Genomic DNA, 17,045 nt, shown 5'->3' with positions numbered 1-17,045 from the left:
CTCTCCCCAGGCTGCCACCACAGACTGCGAGTCCCCTAGCTGTGCCGCTGTCGCCAGCACCCATCCTCCGTCTCTGCAGAGAGAGAACATCCCCCAACCCTGGCTCCCGACCAGTCGCCCCCCCCAACAGAGGTGCCAGCACAAAGGCCACCCACATTTATACGTCCAGCATGGACCTTCCCCCAAGCCCTCTAAGTCCAACTGTCCACTGGCTACCACTGCTTGGAGGTCCCAAAGGCACCTCACACTCAGCTTGCCTCAGACCAGATCTGAGATCTTCCCCCAAACCAGGACCTATGGAGTCACCCTCATCACTGCCTCATCCTGCCTTCCCCAAAGTCGGCCTACCACCATTTTACCTCCTGATTCATTTCTCAGATCCATACACCTCTCTGCGTCTCCACTGCCACCATCCTGGTCTAACCCATCACTGTTTCTCACTGGGACCAGTGTAAAAATCCATCCTGTTCACTCAGGTCCATCTCTAACTCCTGGCCACTGAGCAGCCAGAGGGCCAACATGGCCACAACCCCACGTAGAACTCGACATGGGCTTCTTTGCTTTTCTAGCATCTTTGCCATGGGCCCGTCAGCACTGCATGGTCTGGTCCTGCTGATACCCTCGCTTTGAGCTAGTCTTGCCTTATTCACTGTGCTCCAGCCATACTGGCCTTCTCTTGGTCCCTGGAACACACCATGCTCCCTCCTACCCCAGGGCCTTTGAACAGGCTGCTCTCACTCTCTGGCTGGAGTGTTTTTCCCTCGTCAGGAGGATGAGAGTGTAGTACTTTATGTCTAGGAGAGACACAGCAGCACCCATAGTCACAACCCACCAGGAAGTGGGTGGGGAGCACTGAGGATAAAGCAGAGAAACAGCGATGCTGTGGGGAGAGAACACTTAAGACCACCCTGACAAGTGGGAAAAATGGATGCTTTTCTCTTGGTGGTCACCATACTGGCCTGGAGTCAAGGTCTAGCAAGATCACCATCTCCTGGTACACTCCCTGATATTTTTTTTCCAGCAGGGGAATACATTCTTGACTTGCCTGGGTGACTATCTTGACCCAGGGAAGGCTGAGGAATGAGCAGGAGAAGCTGCCATGGTGGATTCAACTCATACCAATGGAGGAGTCTGGTTATACATCATGGATCGCCTTTGGGGATTTCCTTATTTCTCTTCATTGGCGCTCAGTGATAAACAGGGCTGGTGGACTAACTCTGCACCGATAGATGAGTGCACTCTGCCTTAGCTCCTGACAGCCATATGACTGAGTCCTGGCCAGTGAGACCGAAGCAGAAGTCTGATGGGGGTTTCTGGGAAAGAAGCTGGTGCCACCTTCTTCCTGTCTTCAACATGGGTGGGATGTCTGGAGCCATGGCAGCCATTTTGCCACCATGAAGTACTAAGCACAAAGAAAGGCCACAAGGATCACAGAGACTAGACCTTGATTGACATGATGGAGCCACTGATAAATATGAGAAGCCACTGTCTTCCAGAATTCTTGCCGTTTGCTTCAACCCTTTTAGTTTAGATTTTCAGTTACTTGGAACCAAACATGTTGTTCACTGACTCAAAACTGTGATGAGGATGTGAGGCAAATTCAGAAATGCATCCTGGGCTTCAGGGAAGTGGGCTTTGGAGAAAAATCAAATAGAAATAGTCCCTCAGCAGAGGCTTTTAAAAGGGAAGAATGCTCAGGAGGGATGCTAGTGTCTCAGAAAAGGAATCCCAGAAGTCAATCTCTGGTAATCCTCATGAGAAACAGGGGAAGAGTCATCGTAAAGAACTAATGTAGCCGCACAGGGACCTCTCTGATGAACTTCAATTTCAAAGCCACACCCAGGAGATGGAAGGAGGCATCATAATGGCGGATGAATCCAGAAATGGCAAGCCTGTCAGGATGAAGCCCTAAAAGAACAGGGCCCATGGGAAGCCTCCCTGAACAATTCACAAGGGGCCTTAGGATAGAAGCTTGGCTGTGGGCAGCAGGCAGTCCTAATGGTAGAAGTTTGTTTGTCTTTATCAACCCCCAAGCTGTGCTGGCTGCTCTGCTCCATGGAGTTGTCAGTGGCCCAGGCGCCCTGATGCTCTGACTTTCTAGGGGGCCACCCTCCTCTGCAGGGTTTGAGACGGCTGTCACCATGGCTGTCACCGAGATGGCTGTCACCACCAGCCAGGGGTTGGGGGGGGACAAGGAGGGGCAGGCACAGTGCTTCCTCTTAAGGACACGACTCCATTGCACAAATCACCTCTGCTCACCTCCCTTCAGCTAGAACTGGGTCATATGGCTTAGCTGCAAGGGAGGCTGGAAAGGGGGGCTTTACCTGGTGGTCACGGGGTCTCTAAACCTCCTCTTTCCAAGGAGGAAGCATGAACCAAGCATGGGGGCAGCCAGCAGTCTCTGCCACTGTGTCGGGAATCTGAGGTCCGGAGAGTGTGTCTTGGCCAAGGTGACACAGCTGCTAACAGCCCAGGTCTGCCTGACGTCACAGCCTGAAACATCCCCCCACGCCCTGCAGCCTCTCCTCACGGCTGAGACCTAACTCCTGGGGCGCTGCCCCTGCCCCCAGCTCATAGCAGCCGGATTCCAGGACCTTTGTTTCTTTATTTAGGTCTCTTTCCCCCAGTGCAGGGAGGCAGGACCATAAGGTAAGGGGTAGAGGAATGTGGCTTTGGGGCCTGATGAGTCCTTGGACATGACATGAGCAGGTGCAGGGGATGAGGGTGCTGAGTTCATGAGGCAAAGCTGAGGCTGGAAAGAGTCTCATCAGACAGTCAGGGTCAGGCCGCAGCCCAGCTCCCACCCCCACCCCGCCCCCCGGGACTCTAAGAGGCCTGACTTGAGCCTCGCCCCCATCCCACCCCAGTCCCTTCTAGCCCATCATCTAGTTTTATTTTCTTTATAGTAAAATTATTCTTTCGTGTGAAATTATGACTTGCTATGTGTTGGCTGCTTGCTTATCGTCTGCTTCCTCTAACCAGACTGTAAGCCCCGCAGGAGCAGGGGTCTTGTCTGCTGTCCCCTGCTGTGTCCCCTGCACCTGGCACTCTGCCACGAGAGCCTCATCAAAGGCCGAATCAAGTGAGGGGTGTGGGGCTCAGGTCACCCTCATTCTCCGCCCACTGCTCTGCCTAGCCTCGTCTCACACATACCCCTGAGGTGTATGGGGACTGGTCAGTGGGAAGGGGGATCAAGGTCAAGGGCACTGTCTGCCACACAGAGGGGGCATAGCAGGGGCCCTTGCATCTGGAGGTGCTCCCACATGGCAAAGGTGAGCTTCCCTCCAAATAAAATGCACAGCTGAGGAAGGGCCCCCACTGTGTAATTCTGTTTCTGGCTCCTGACACCTGCATTACCAGAAGCTCAGGGAGTGTTCTACCTGGAACACTGGAAAACTCCTAGTCACCCCGGAACCCCAGCCAAAAGGCCCACTCCTCAATCAGTGCCTGATTGATTATTGATGTCTGTGCAGACACGTGAACAAGGCGGGCTCTGGAGGCCAGACACTGGCTGCACTGGGCATCAGGGCTCTGAATGCTCACAGCCATTGATGGACTGTCTGACATTCTCATCCCTTCCCCCTTTTGGTTGGATCTCAGGAGCATGCATGAAGCCTTCCTCAGCCCCCATTCAGGAGTCCCATATCACAGCCAACATTTCCATGGGATTCCCTGAGTGCCTTCAGGGCCCACACTGTCACCCACCCAGCTCTGGCCACCCAAGCCCCGATGGACAGGCTTCCCCTGCCTGGGGGAGCAGGGCCTGGTACCTGCTTGTTCAGGAACAGGTCCCTTCCCAGGAGGCATTCCTCCCTGCTCAGCAGGACCCCGTCCCGACTCTGGGGTTCTCTCCGGCAGCAGGCCTCCGGCACCTCGCCACTGTCCAAAGCCAGGAGTCGGAAAACTGATGCAAACTTAAAGTCTTCAGGCCCGTTGACCCCGCAGCAACCAAACTAGGAGGAGAGCAAAGAGAAGCGGGGATGGGAGCTGGACCCAGGTATGAGGGTGCAGAGACACACAGCCACTTCAAAGGCCACTGTGAAGCGGCGGGCTGGGGCGGAGTCAAGACCCAGGTGTGGGTTGGCTGCACCTGCTCCTCCTGTGCAACCGTGGGAAAGTCACTCAGCTTCTCTGAGCCTCCAGCGTCCTCATCTGTAAAGTGAGGGTGGTGGTAACCACTCCTACCTCACCGGCACTTAGCACTCAATAAATAGTTGCTATGATTACTATCATCGATGACTGTTACGATTGCTTGAGGACTCAAGACGGGGAGAGCAAACAGGCTTCCTCCTGAGTCTGGACTCTGATGGATGGGCAATGGCTGCCAGCATGCTGTGCGAATGAGGGCTCCGAGGCCCGGTCTGGGCTGGGTGGAGCAGTGCCTGATTGATCACCGATGTCTCTGCAGACACGTGAACAAGGCGGGCTCTGGAGGCCAGACACTGGCTGCACCGGGCATCAGGGCTCGGAATGCGCACAGCATCCCCGGGGCCACTCACCGTGATCATGACGGAGTTCCAGGTGGCAGAGAAGACGTCCGTGTCGTTGTTGCCCTGGTAGTGCTTGGTGAGCTCCTTGGTGAAGAATTCGCGGGTGAGCTGGAGGCAAAGGGAGGGGGCAGGCTGAGATCTACAGCAGCTTGACACTGCTCCCCTCCCTGGCCTCTCCAGCGATCTGCTCCGGGGGAGGGAGGGGGAGGGAGGGGGAAGGCCTCAGGGTCCTGGTACCAGTGATCCTCCTCCTAGGCAGCTAACCTGGGGCAGGCCCTCACCTCCAACCCCAGGACCTGCGGCCTCCCTGCATCGTCAGATCCCCGACGTGAAAATGCAGTCTACCCACACGGGCCTCGGCAAGCCTGAGGCCAGGGCCACCTGGGAACCTCCACCGGCCCTGCAGCTCCTCCCAGAGGGAGGGCTGGTCCACAGGGGGGCGCTCGCCCCTCATGCCACCACCACCCCCCCGCCCTGAGCTGTTCTTCAGACAGAGCCAAGTGGATGCACTGCGTCCCAGGCCCTGAAGAAGCCACCGTGTGAGAGGTATGACCCTGCTCCCTGCTGCAGGGGAGGGCGGGGACCCGGGTGGTTGGAGTCTCTGTGATAAGATGGTCTATGGGGGCAAGTTGCCCAAATTTCATACTTGCCAGGGCCTTATCCAAGAAGGCTCTGTCCTGTTCTCCTGCATGGCACACATTCTGTGCTGGGGGGACAGCCTCTTTGACTATCCTCAGACTGTCAGATGATTACTGCTGGGCCACAGCTGGGCAAGGTGTGGAATAGAAGATTCTAGAACCAGGTGTGGGGTAGCACCAGATGCTTGGGAAGAGCAGAGAGCCTTACGGGCCCTCTGACTCTGACCTTCTGGAAAAGCCCTTGCAGGGAGAGGCTCACGGGGGTCTCTCTTTGGGCTGTGGGGCCTTGCTGGGCCGGTGGGTTGTGATTTGGGCTGGAACTACTGGATGAGAGGGCACTGACTCTGTGAGACCCTCTGGGGAGGGAGGGGCTGGCCATGAATGGGGCCGGAGCACACGGGGCCCAGTACGTACGTTTTCCCTGAAGATGAAGGCCAAGATGGCCGCCGAGAGCTCCGCCAAGAAGATGGTCAGGATGAACAGGAAGAACTGCAGAGAGAAGGGGGCAGGCTCGTGAGCCCCGAGGGCGGGTGGGAAGCGGACAGGTGACCGCTTGCCGAGGCGCCCTTCCATCTGTCACACAACTGACGCAACGTACTGATTCTGAAAGACTGAGGAACTTAACTGCCATAAGCCAGACATTTTCCATAATAAACACACCAACAACCCATCTTTGGAGCCAACAGGGTTGTCTCTCTCCTGGATCCTGTCTCTTCCGGTCAGAAGGTTTCTGTCACTTTATCCTCATCCCAGGAAGACACCAGTCATATATCTTCCCTGACTTTTCAGCGCTAACAGCAGCTGCTCCATAGAGGTCCCGAGGTTTCTCCAAACTCCTTGGTCTGAGGACTGCTTTCGGGGAGAGCTTAGGATGGAGAGTGAGATGATCCGTCCAGGATGCAGACATGAAACATCTCCTAGACCTGCCAAAGGCTTTGTTCTGTTTTTTTCAATGTCCAAACCCAAGGAGAGCCCCTGGCTTAAACAGATCAGCCAGCACAAGGCGTGCATTGTTCACTCCTTAGCCACAGGGGCGGGGGGCGGGGGGGAGGTCTCACCAGGTTCAAGCCCATGGTCTCTGGTCTCATAGAGGCTTGCTTGGCATCAGAACCCGACACCTGTCCCACGGTCTCTTTTCTGTTTAGCCCCCATTTCCACAGGGGAGGAAACAAGCCAGAGAAGGAGAATAACTTTCCCTTCCAAAGGTGTGCAGCTCAAAAATTTGAGACCAAATCCTGTCCTCTTAATCCAGCTTCTTTCAGAGCACCACGCTACCCCCTCTCTCTCTCTGCTGAAGAGCACAGTTCAGGGCTGGCCTGGCAGTGGCTCTTCTGAACCCTGGGGCTCTGGTTCCAGCAGGTCAGGGGCAGCCTTGCTGTAGTCAGCTATGCGGGGTGACCTTGGACTGAGGTTGGGAGGCAGAGCTCCCTAACTAGAAAGGAGAGTGACAGAGGGACACCTGCATCCCGGGCAGGCTGCCCCTGGCCCCGATGCCCATCCCATCCCCCTCTGCTTCCACGAGCTGGTCCTTGGGCTGAGAGGTATGTTCCCCACCTCTGCAGCCTCTCATCCCTGTGACAGTGATGGAGGGCCCTGCCAGGGCTCCTGGCATCTCCATTTGGTTGGTGACAGACGGTCATCCGGTTCTCTTTCACATGGCCTCCACGGAGCCCCACCCCGCCCTCTGCCCTCTCGGTGGAGTTGCTGGCAGTCCTCAGGCTGACAAAGAGCGGCCTCAGAAATGGTTTCCACCCCAGCGATGCGACTGAGCTGTCTCTGCCTATCAACCTCGGCTTAGACAGTTATAAACTATGGATGAGACAGAACTCGTGAACTCTGCGTGCCCATCACTCTGGGAGCCTGCGTGCGCTTTCCAGGGGACTTAGCACCGTGTCAGCGAGAGGATGCAGGTGAAGCGCTGTGCACGAGGCTGGCATGATGTGAGCACGGCTCAGATGGTGGATCAGAACCAGGAGGAAGCATGGCCTTCCTGGAGACAAGGGCTGGCATGGGCGATCTCCGGAAAAATAACAACAGCTACAATCTATGCGGTGCTTAACACCTAAGCACTGTGGCTCTTACATGGGTGATTTCATTGAACCCTCTGGGCAGCCTGGAGTAGCAGCTGCTGTTATCAACAACACCTCTGTTTTACTGATGGGGAAACTAGAACCCTGAGAGGGTAGAACTTGACCAAGCTGGCCCAGATGGGATAAACACAGGAACTCTGATTCCAGAACACAGCCTCCTAACACCATGTTATCCTGGAACCCAGAAGAGCCTCCAAGTCTTAAGACTTTCAGATGGCCTGCAGGGTCTCTTGTGGATCGACACCAATCCTTTTGCTTTCACATTTATCAAATGCTTATTTGTGCCAGGAACAGAGTTAAGCAAGATGCACATTTTCTTACTGAACCCTAATCACAACACTATGGCTGGGAAGGAGGTATTATTATCTTCATTTTACCTATGAGGAACCTGAAGTTCAGAGAGGTTAAGTAACTGACCCCAGGTCACACAGCCAGGAAGTGGCAGAGCAGGGATTAGAACAAGGTTTTTCTGACTCCAAAGCCCATGTTCTTACCCACACCTCTGAGACTACCTCCTCTCTGTTCCTTCATTCTAGGGCTGTTTATTGAGCACTTACGCTGTGCCAGGTACTGTGCTAGGTACTGGTAAACAAATACACCTAAGGCAGATGTGGTCCCCATCCTCATGGAGTTTCCATTGAGCCAAGGTTCATGATTCATGAAATGAAATTCATGAGATGAAAAACATAAGATTCATGAGATGAAATTAAAGAATGAACCTGGTAACTCATTGATGGGGAAAGCGGGCCTCCCCAGAGGAAGGGGGTCTGCAGATCTCCTGGCCATTGTTCCTGCCTGGAGCAGGTCTCCCCAAGCATGGGGACTGAGGGGTGACATGAGTGTGTGGGTTTAAGTCACCTGAAGGAAAGTGCAGGGCTTTGGGGCCAACATCAGTAACAATGTCACTTCTGCTAACTTCTCCGGCATGAAATAATTTCCTCCTGCTTGACAGGGTTACTACCGGTTATTTGGAGGGGTTCCTCCTGGACCTGGCCACAGGGCTGATGCTTCCTGGGGCTTCCCCTAACCAGGGCCTTTCCCAGGGTTTGTTTGCCTTGAGTTAATCTGACCTCATCCCATTTGCCTAAGGACACATTTGCCAGTAATTCCTGAACATCAAATTTATCACACTTTGTTTAGGCTCAGAAAATTAATCAAGGGGTAAAAACTGCTATTTTGCCTACTTGTGAGCATTTCCAGACTTTTCTAACCCATCTGCCTACAGCATGTCAGCTTTTAGTTCTCATTTCTAATAATATTTACCAAATTTACATACTTCATGAACAATTCAGCTCATTTATCACTTTTAAATTACACTCATCTCTTTTTGCTGTTCTCTTCCAATTTAGCATGTCTTGGTTATAAAATATTTTAAAAATGTGAATCTTTCAAAAAATGGGTTAAAAACATTCCTCGAACTAGTTATATAGCTGAGCAACTAGAAAAAGGGGATGCCACACAATCTCACCAATAGGCTGAAATTGTTCCATGGTACGTGAAAATGCTGTAAAATTGATCAACAGGAGTGTTTGGAAAACGTGTTTTTAGAAGAGTTGATCGTTAGCTGACATTAGACTCATTGTCCCCAGGGCTAAGGGTCACTGGGACCCCTTGGGGTTTAGCCTCAGAGCGAGGCAGAGGGGTGCCCAGCTAACTCCTATCCCCAGGCCTCCTCTCTCTGCAAGCCTTTAAAGCCACAGTTCCAGAGGTGACTAAAGTCACCCCCTCTTGGCTTCTCTCAAGATAAGTCTTCCCTCCTTCCCTGAAGGGCAAGGAGGCGGCTCAGACTTCTTAAAAGGATGCAGTGGCCGGGAGGGGTGAGACCTGGGGCCCCTCTTCAGCTGGAACCATCACACAGCTGAGTCCAGGTTGGAAGAGAAAGCGGTTCTTCCTATTTTTCATGAATCTTTCTGAAAACCTTCCAGAAGCTGTGGTGGCCCTCGAAACACGCTAGCATGCATACCACACACACATACAACACATGGGTACAGGCACACACATGGAGGCCCTGACATATTTTGCACATAATTTTGGGTGAGTTTTGGACCACTTGAGTCCATTCCAGGTTAGGAGGCTCTGGATCAGCCCTGGTCTGAGAGACCGCAGACCTGAGTCCAAGACTGCCCTGGCTTTGACCTGCACTGTGACCTCAGGTTGTGTGTGTTAGGGTTCTGAGAGAGAGAGGGGAGGGGAGGGGAAGGGGAGAGAGGGGAGGGGAGGAGAAGGGGAAAAGGAAGCAGGGGAAGTAAAGAAAGACAGAGGCAGGGAGAGGGGGCAGAGGCAGGCGGGGGATGGGGGGTGGTCCAGGAGAAGAAGGAAAGGCAGCAGGCACAGAAACCAAGAGATCGAGAGAAAGGCAGAGACAGAGAGACAGGAAGACAGAGGCAGAGAAAGAGTGAGAAAAGAAAGGGAGAAACAGACATAATGAGACTGAAGAGACAAAAGGGAGGAAGGAGGCAGAAGAGGGGATGGGAAGGGGTGACTTTAAGGTTCGGTGGGCACACCGGCCACAGCCGGGACTCAACTCTCTCTCGGGGGACTTGGAGCAAACCTCCTCCTGCCCCGGGGTCTCAGTCTTCTCCCCTAAGCACTGGGGAGAGCGATGTCTTGTCCAGCTGGCAGGCTCTGAGGGAGCCACTTAGCTGGAGAGGGCTTGCGAGGCCTCCAGCCTGCTCCTGGCCCAGAGCCCCAGCCCAGCTTCCTGTCTTGGCTTCAGGGATGAGCCCATTAACGTTGGATGAGCCCTGGGAGTGGGCAAGATGCAGGGTGGGCAGAGGAGGGATGTAGGAAGGGAGCTCTGGTGTGTCCTGGGACCCATACTCAGCTCCTTTCAAAGCCCCCAGCTTCCCAAGCCCAGACTTTTCCCTGCACCGTCGGACACTGTACAGAGCTCTCCACCAGGGGGCGCCCTCGGGTTTCTTTGTTTCTCTCCAGATGGAAAGCTTGCACTGCTGCCCAAGGCCAGAGGGACCCAGGGCGCCTGTGTCACACACATCACAGCTGATTTCACGTTCTCTCTGTGACACGAATGGGGAGTCTACAGTCTGTTCTAATCTGGGGAGGAGACATTTGTGCCAGATCTCTGCCTCCCAAAGCCACTGGTGCTGGCTCATAGGCAGGAGTGGACAGACGCCTTGCAAGCCCACGTCACTGACCAGCCCACGTCTCCCTATCACTTAACCCCCGACCCACCCAGCTGCTCACCCATGAGGAGCGTCTGCAAGCTGGCCCATCCACGCACACGCTTTTCTAAGCTGGGCCGTTTTTAACCTACCCTCCAGCAGGACTGCGCTCTACCCGGTTTTCCTAGCCCCAGGGGCACAGGACCTCGTAGGAGAGCAAGCCCCATCACCAAGGCCAGGGAAGTAAGCAGAGGCCCAAAGGGCCACAGCCCATGTGAACACAGAAGACCAGAGAAACAGGATATCCACCGCTTGTCTTGTTTGGCTCCAACCTATAGCTGAGCTGGTTCCCCCCTCACTTAACGAGAAGACACTAAAGCTCAGAGAGGTTAAGAAACTAGACCGGAGTCACATCATTAGTTACGAGACAGAGCAGAGTGCACACAAGCCCAGGCCTGCCCAGCTCATCCTCGTGGGCTCGCCTGCCTCTCACCGGCCTGTCCGCCAGGGAGGGGACGGCCGCTCGGCACCTGATGCATCTATAGTACCTAGTGAACTACGTGGCCTGTAATAGCGGGTCAAGGACTGTTTATTTAATGAATAAAGGCCCTTCAGAGGTCATATCATTTCTATTCTAGAAGTGGAAATGCGAAAGCCGAATGATTTATCTGATAGCTATCTTAGCTCTTTTACCACAGAGTTATATATTCGAGGTCTTATAAGCAAGTAGAAAGCATCACGAGTCAACGTTCTCAGCTGACCCTGCCTTGGAGAAGCCTGGCTGTCCAGACCTAGAGGCCAAGGTCACTGTCCACCTGGGAGCGGCTCACCCACACGGCAGGCACGGGTCCAAGCGCAGATGCATATAGGAAAGGCTGGTGGTCCTCCCGCTCCTGGAGGACGGTCTACTTGGCTCAGACCTCAGTGTGAGTCCCCCGTAGTGTGGACACAGGGCCCCCAACGCCCAGCCCGGGGCACCCATGGGTGGGGTGGAGGATGGGGTACTCACCAACAGCAGCAGACACTTGTTCTCCCGGACGGCCCCGCAGCAGCCCAGGAAGCCGAGCAGAAAAAGCAGGCCCCCCATGGCCAAGAGGATGTAGGCGCCCGTGATGAGCAGGGGGTTGGCGGCCACGATCTCCCGGAAGCCGGTGGGGTCCACCATGACCCAGATGCCGATGCCCAGCAGGCAGGCCCCACCCAGCTGCTCCCCGGGGCCAGTCAGGAGAGGGGAGAAGAAACAGGCAGACACAGAGGTTAGACACTCCACACACACGCCATTTTCCTGAGCGAGGCCCTGGGGCGGGGGCGCCGAGTGCCCGGTGGACGGGGCAGAAACTCCATTTGCTGCTCGAGTCAATGTCCTGGCAGCATTTTCCTCTGCTCTGAATTCCCCTACTTACCCTGACCTGCGGTGTGTCACGCAACCTCCAGATCCAGTCTCTGACCCACGCCCCGCCTCGGGCTGCTGAGAACCATGTCCTGTAGACTTTATCTGCCACTTTTATATTCCCCTTAAATGTTAGAGCTGCTGGGTGATGAAGTCATTCAGTCCAACCTTCTGATTCCACACTGAGCCCCAGAGGGGACCAACGAACTCACCGAAGGTCACACAGCAAGTTCATGGCAGAGCCAGGGCTGAACCCCAGGCCTCCCTGACTCCAGCCCCAAGGACCCTCACCAAATCCATGAACATGCTCTGACACCTATGCTGGGAAAACACAGACAAAAGCCATCCTCTTTGTTCTCAACAGGAGCTCTCAGTTGGGTTGGGGTCACCACTCTCACATCCGATCCTAGAAAGCCTTCTTTTTATGTCTTCATCTCCATGGCCCTCGACTCCATGCCTTACTTATCTTTGGAGAGAGGCAGCTTAGTCCAGAGAAAGGGCTGTGCCACTTATTAGCTGTGTGACCTTGGGTAAGTGGCTTAACCTCCCTGAAGCTTGGCTTCCCCATGGTTAAAAGAAGATACTGTTTCCCACCTCCCAAGGTGGCCCTGAAGAAGAATAAAGGACAGAACGGACGTGAAGGTGCTTAGCAGGGTTCAATAAACATCTGTTCCATTGCTCTTGGGCACAGACCAGTATTGGTAACAGACCTGTTGCAAGAGAAACCATTTGGCAACATCAGATTTTAAAGGCTGGGAAGTGTTTGAAATCCCCGTGTCGTGGAAGGACCTGAGGAATGACCGAAAACTGCTGAGCTTTGGCTTGGCTGAGGGGTCTGTAAGCTGGGGGAAGAGCTGGATGGTCTGGGGCAAGAGGCGATATTTTCAGGTGCGGTGGTGGGAGGGGGGAGGCAGAGAGGCCTGAGGGACCCAGGGACAGCCAACGACAGAGTCTACATTTTTGCTGTCTGCTGTGCGACGTCTTTCTCCTTGGTCTCCCCACAAACGTCCAGGGAAACCTCCTCATAGCTGTTGGAGGTTTGGGGGTTTAATAATTGTGTGCTGAGTTCTGCTTCAAAGGCGGGGCTCAGGCATGAGCTGGGTGGCCCAGGATGACTCAGCCCCATTTCACCTAGGGACACTGGGGCCGCCCAGGGCCACCCAGCTTGGAAGTTGGGTCTAGAATTCAAGTCTGTGGGGCTCCCTGCTCTTCAGGATTAGGGGCAGGGGAGGGAATCCAGGAGAGTTGCTGAAATGTACAAAAAATAGATGGTGACAGACAGACCGAGAGAGTCAGTCTTGACCAGAAGAGGCCTCTCTTTCCTAGTGACCCTGCCCTGGGGGACATTAGTAGATGTTTACTCATCGAGGTCTTGGCTGCACTAAGGTCAAAGGTTGAGGTGGGGTCACGCGATGAGCGTGGCTCTGCTCCTGGGAGAGGTCATGGGTCTGAGCAGAGCAGGTGGGCTGTGCTACAGGGCGCTGGGCTGGCCACCTGAGCCCCCAGGGCCTCTGTCCTTTCATGCATAGAATCCGTAGGTTGGATGGGGATGGAGCCGACACATTCCAGGCACTTCCTAAACTAATCTTGCTTCATTTGCAAAAAACCTGTTGAGGGAGGAGATTAAAGGATGGAGATACTGAGGTTCAGAGGGGTGAAATGTGTTTCAGATCACATAACTGGAGAGATGCAGAGCTGGGCTTTGAACCCAGGTCTCTTGGTTCCAGAGAGGTTTCAGATTTCATCAGGTGGCTCCGTCAGCTCCGCCCATCCAGCTCCGATGTCCGTAACTGCTGCCCTCTGATCACCTCCATCCTCCTTCCCCCCCACAACTCCCTACCAGGGGTCAGATTTCAAGACAGTAGCCAGGACTAAGGCCCCGATCTTTTCTTTTCTAGAGTAGCTGAAGCATTATCCCAGGGGCTGTGCAAAACGTCTCTCCTGTGATGGTGGGCTCTAGGAGTGGGGTGGGCACTGCTGGGGGCCTCCCCGCCGTGAGCCCCCAGCTGGGCAGGTAGAGCTGCTTCTAGCACTGGCCCCTGTTCCTGTTCCTGGGCCTCAGTCCCACGTGACTTTCAAGCAGCAGTCAGTCCTGCCCACCCCGCAGAGGCCTGGGGAGACCCCGGGCATGTTCCAGGAATACTTACAAATATGAAGAAATTGAATACAAACATCAGATACTTCATGCAGCTCAGACAGTCGCCTTCCATGGTGCTCCCCCTACAAAACAGCAAGTCCCTCTCAGTCTTCCCACTGGGGGACCCCATCCAAAAAGAACTTCTGCCCCTCCCTCCTCTCCTCCTCCTTGGGGTGTCCCAGTGGCCAGCCTGCCCTTGTAGCCGATGGGGGAAGAGGGCAGCTGACAACAACCTCCTTATCACAGGGCTGGTGCTTTGCCCTGTGAGGCCAGAGTTAGGAGTGAGAACTCGAGAGCCAGCCTGTCTGGGTTCAAGCCCTGTCTCTACCGTTCATTTGCTGTGTGGTCTTGGGCAAATTACTCCACCTCTCTGAGTCTTGCTCTCTCCAACTTGAAAATGGAGATTAAAAACAGAAGCTTCCTCCCCAGCAGTGTTGGGAGGATTAACTGAAATAATGCAGAAATACGCTTAGCAGGTACTCAGTGTGGCAGGTGCTCAGAGGTGTGACATCAGGATGTTACTTGATTACAGACATGAGCCTCCTATTTGGTAGATGAGACACTAAGGCTCAGGGCCTTGAGGGACTTGCTAAGGTCCTAGAGCAGGATCAGAACCCAGGCCCAACAAACTACCTACCACCCCACATACCCTCCGACTCGAAGGACCTGTCCAGTGAGGAGGGGTGTTGCAGGGAAAGAGCTGCAGGCACCTCCTGGGGCCCCAAGCCCCCAGATGCTCCCCCGCCCTGACTACCTCTATCGTGAGACCTACAGCATCCCACCTCCCCCTGGAGTCTCCCCGTCCCTACCTAAGAGTATGCCCATGGTAGCGGGTCACTGAATACAATTCTACTCAACATTTATTGTGCAACGACTGGATGCCAGGCACTGGGGCTTGAAAACAAGATGTAGCCCTCCCCCATGCCCGGGGGAAGCAGACGGCATCTGCTATCGCAAGTCATCCCTCAAGGTGCACAAGTCACGGTCATATTCAATATACAATGTTCAATATTTCTACACTTTCTTCCTGACGGCCCTGGGGAGAGGATGGGCAGACCCAGGAGGACCTACTCCTTCCCTTGTTCCAGGCCCCATCCTCCCAGCAGCCAGTGGAGGGCTGAGATTCAGTGGGGACCCACGGGTATGGCGGGCCTGTTTAGCTAGCATCTCTTGGTCCATGCCACGCCCACCAGTTGTTAAACCATTATCCTTGGTGGTGGGTCATCCTTGTCTCTTCATCATGCCCAAGCCCAGGCTCTCTTCCTCCAGAACAGGTCCCCACACCAAGCCACCAGCCCTCCTCTATCTCCTCCATCTCTGACCTTCTAGAAGCAGCAACTAACCTGCATCTAAACATGGCAGTTCCAAGCATGGGCTCTGAAGTCAGACATACCTGGGCTCCAATCCTGACTCGTCACACCTCTCTACCTCTGTGTCTTTGGAAAGTGACTTAACATCTTGGGCCGCAGTTTCTTCATCTGAAAGTGGGCACTTAGGACCTGCATCGTGGCATGTTGTGAGGATTAAATGAGACGTCCTGTGTCAGGGCTCCCCACGGCACCTGGCTCAGAGTGGGGCGAACAGCTCTTACTAGGAACACACCTAACTTTACAGTCATAGGTGACTCACTGGGCTATCATTGCCCATGAGATCAGGACCCCAGGACAAAGACTTGCACCCTAGGCACTGCATGCTGACCCCCTCTCCCTTGGGCGCTTGACTGATGCAACTCCGTGCATCTGCTGAGACCCTGTCGTCCTTGGAAAGGGGGAAGAGGACAGGAAAGAACATTCATTGAGTACCGACTCTTTGCCAGCCACACTCCAGCTCCATGAAGTGACTGTCCTGAATCTTTCAACAACCGCATGAGGCAGGAAGCACTGTGCCCATTTTACAGATGAGGACACTGAGCCTCAGTGAGGTGAAGGTGCCCAACATCCTGGAGCTTGTAAGCATGCCCCTCAGCCCACTCCAGATCCTGTGCTCCACCTGGTCCAGGGACCACTGTTCAGGCAAACAGCAGGGCAGAAGGAGCACTGGACTGGGAGTCTGGAGCCCCAAGCTCCAGCTCTGCAAGTCACTTCCTCTCTCTGGCCTCAGTGTCTTCATCTGCAAAACGATAGAGATGGAGTTTGATAGGCTGTCAGTTCCTGCCATCAGGCTCTGACTTGGGTGGGCTTTTAGAGGGCAGGAGTGGCGGCCCCAGTGAGATGCTGAGAAGTCTTAAGGGGGCCAGGCTCTGGGGCCCCCTCCTCTGCCTACCCAGGCAAAGTTGTTCTCCAGGGTCTGATCCGGCTTCAGCTGGCTCTGGCTCTTTGGCATTTAAGGGGCATAATAAATATGGCAGCTCATAAACGGGCTGCCTGTATTTATTATGTACCACATTCATTAGAGATTACATCTAATGGGGGGCTTATGGAGTGCAGGGCTCCCAGACGAGTGCGATAAAAGGGGATGCGTCTCCTGGGAAGAGCCTCTGACAACCTCAAAGATGAAGCAGGTAGAGAAAGAGATGATGTGAGCTGGAGGGTGGATGGAGACAGGGAAGCCCAGACGTCAGCTCCAGGGCAGGGTGCAGAGTGGACAGAGGGCTTTGGAGCCTGACAGAGGAGCACATCCCAGTTGCTTAGCTGGTGGCCTGGGGCAAGTTCTTGAACTGCATACATCCGAGTTTCCTTCTCTTTAAAATTAGTATAAAAAAATAATGCCTTTCTCATAATGTATGGAAAATACTCAGAACAGAGCTTGGTGCATGGTAGCTGATAACAGCAACAGCGAGTAGCGGCTGGCTCCCCTTGAGTTCTTACTATGTGCCAAGGAACACGCACAATCTCATTGAATCCTCGTAAGGCTCCTGGATGTAGGTAATGTCATTTCCCTTTTTTCAGGCGAGGGAATTGAGCTTCAGAGAGATGGAATCACCTGTCTTAGGTCACACAGCATAGAAGTGCCTGAACCAGGATTTGAACCCATGTCTGTCTTAATCTGGAGCCACAACTCTTAATCATCATTTTCAATGAATGCTAATTCCCTCGCCCCATTCATCCATTTTCCTCCAAAATTCAGGCCCGTCTTCACACCTCCTATGCCATTTTATTTCCCAGTGGCCAGAAGAGACGGCCTCCTGCGTCATCGCCCACAGCCAGGCTGAAATCAAAAGACCAACAACTGCCAGCTC

At 54.2% G+C, this 17,045-nt stretch overlaps 2 protein-coding genes across 4 annotated transcripts in view; one reads left to right on the top strand and one right to left on the bottom strand.

The window, feature by feature from the left end:
- The window catches only part of TSPAN18 (tetraspanin 18), a 180,824-nt gene that overhangs the window by 7,141 nt on the left and 156,638 nt on the right, over positions 1-17,045 (bottom strand). For both annotated transcript variants that reach the window (XM_082410587.1, XM_082410588.1), the window contains 5 exons: positions 13,878-13,950; positions 11,350-11,544; positions 5,543-5,617; positions 4,500-4,598; positions 3,771-3,953 (listed from right to left, as the gene is read on the bottom strand). In XM_082410587.1, the coding sequence (XP_082266713.1) occupies positions 3,771-3,953; positions 4,500-4,598; positions 5,543-5,617; positions 11,350-11,544; positions 13,878-13,940 (615 nt within the window). In that variant the 5' untranslated portion in view covers positions 13,941-13,950. The remainder of the gene's footprint in view (positions 1-3,770; positions 3,954-4,499; positions 4,599-5,542; positions 5,618-11,349; positions 11,545-13,877; positions 13,951-17,045) is intronic.
- The window catches only part of TP53I11 (tumor protein p53 inducible protein 11), a 69,660-nt gene that overhangs the window by 26,732 nt on the left and 25,883 nt on the right, over positions 1-17,045 (top strand). The window contains exon 8 of one of the 2 annotated variants that reach the window (XM_082410621.1): positions 1,022-3,220. The exons of the other annotated variant lie outside the window; for it this stretch is intronic. Coding sequence (XP_082266747.1) covers positions 1,022-1,053 — 32 coding nt within the window. The 3' untranslated portion in view covers positions 1,054-3,220. Of the gene's footprint in view, positions 1-1,021; positions 3,221-17,045 lie in introns of those variants that run through there. 2 annotated transcript variants of the gene reach the window in all.

Source organism: Balaenoptera physalus, assembly GCF_965194825.1.
Source record: "Balaenoptera physalus genome assembly, chromosome: 10".
In the NCBI taxonomy this organism is placed as follows: Eukaryota; Metazoa; Chordata; class Mammalia; order Artiodactyla; family Balaenopteridae; genus Balaenoptera; species Balaenoptera physalus.
Note: the sequence above shows the minus strand (reverse complement) of the source record. Positions and strands in the feature narration are given on the sequence as shown.